At 37.8% G+C, this 1,594-nt stretch overlaps 1 protein-coding gene across 1 annotated transcript; it reads right to left on the minus strand.

Moving 5' to 3' along the window:
* Positions 1–280: 280 nt before the first annotated feature.
* Positions 281–1,028, minus strand: LOC109569889 (large ribosomal subunit protein uL16-like). The gene has a single exon (XM_019975701.2). It carries the CDS (start codon positions 989–991, stop codon positions 347–349), a length of 645 nt encoding a protein of 214 aa, XP_019831260.2. The 5' UTR covers positions 992–1,028; the 3' UTR covers positions 281–346.
* Positions 1,029–1,594: the final 566 nt, after the last annotated feature.

Here is a 1,594-nt window from a genome sequence, read left to right on the forward strand (position 1 = left end):
TTTAACACTTTTAGAGAATCTATGTATATCCTTGAATCATTCATTTAACATCTGAAGTTTTTCCTAAAGCTGTAGATAACACTATAATCCAATAATCCAGATTTCATGAATATAGTTAATATACTGCATGATTATTTCAAACTTCTTGATAAATTTCTTTTGTAAGCATCATTTAAACATGTATTGACATGTAGCTTAATATTTATAGGCTGAAGTTATATCCATTGAAATTTGATATATTTGAATTTATAACTTAATTTTATTTTATTTTATTTATTTATTTATTTTTTTGACAGGAAATAGCATTTATTGGTGAGCGTGATTAAGGAGGGGACAGCACTGATGCTCATGAGTGCAGGGCCCGCCATTTGTCCAGAGGACCACGATTAGGGATGTATTTGACCCCACAGCCGTCTGGGATGAGTCGCTTTTCTGCCACCATGTTCTCAAATTCATCCGCGTTGAACTTGGTAAATCCCCACTTCTTAGAGATGTGGATCTTCTGGCGGCCAAGGAACTTGAACTTGGCCCGGCGGAGGGCTTCAATCACATGTTCCTTGTTCTGCAGCTTGGTGCGGATGGACATTATGACCTGGCCAATGTGGACCCTGGCCACTGTGCCCTGGGGCTTTCCAAAGGCACCGCGCATACCTGTCTGGAGTCTATCAGCTCCAGCGCAAGACAACATCTTGTTGATACGGATGACATGGAAGGGGTGGAGCCGCACTCGGATGTGAAAACCATCTTTGCCACAACTTTTCACCATGTACTTGTTGGCACAAATACGGGCAGCCTCCAGGGCTTCAGAGGAGAGCTGCTCATACTCATCTGACACCATGTGGCCACAGAGTGGGAACTCATCCACTTTGGCCTTCTTACGCCCCAAGTCGAAGATGCGAATCTTAGCATCAGGGACACCTCGGCAGAAGCGAGACTTTGGGTACGGCTTGTTCTTACAATACCGGTAACACCGGGCGGGGCGGCGGCTCATGGCGACACCAGGATCTTCAGTGGCGTGCCAAAGGGAAAGAGCTATAACTTAATTTTAAAAAGCAGCTTTTTTTGATAGGTTTGGATATATACATCACAACACTAGGGCTTCAATTTGAACATTTAATCTATAATTTATAAACATTTATAAATATTGTACTTGAAAGGAAAAATAGTCTCTTTTTTTCCTTTGTGAATAGATGTTATTTTGAATCACAAGTTCAACATATCTCTCAGGATTCTACCTCAAAACTATGTAGAAAATGCTTGCCTTTCTTGGAAATATACTTGAATTAATTCCAGCTGAATATTTTAGATATGACTTATTTTGAAAATATGTAACACTTGGATAGTATAGGCAGTACTTCGTTATGAATCTTTGTCAAAATATGACATATTTTGCAAATAAAATCAAGCAGTAAAGAATTAAGGGATAACTAAATGATGAGGATAATAAAAATCTAAAGTGTAAATTATAAAATTATTGTTTATTCAGTGATTTGAATAATGTGGTAAATGCTAATGAGTATTCTCAAATTTACCAGTAAGTATAATTAAATGCAATATTATTTAAGCTTATGTATCCTTTTGAAATCTGGTAGTT

Source organism: Bos indicus, chromosome 1, assembly GCF_029378745.1.
Source record: "Bos indicus isolate NIAB-ARS_2022 breed Sahiwal x Tharparkar chromosome 1, NIAB-ARS_B.indTharparkar_mat_pri_1.0, whole genome shotgun sequence".
Classification (NCBI taxonomy): Eukaryota; Metazoa; Chordata; class Mammalia; order Artiodactyla; family Bovidae; genus Bos; species Bos indicus.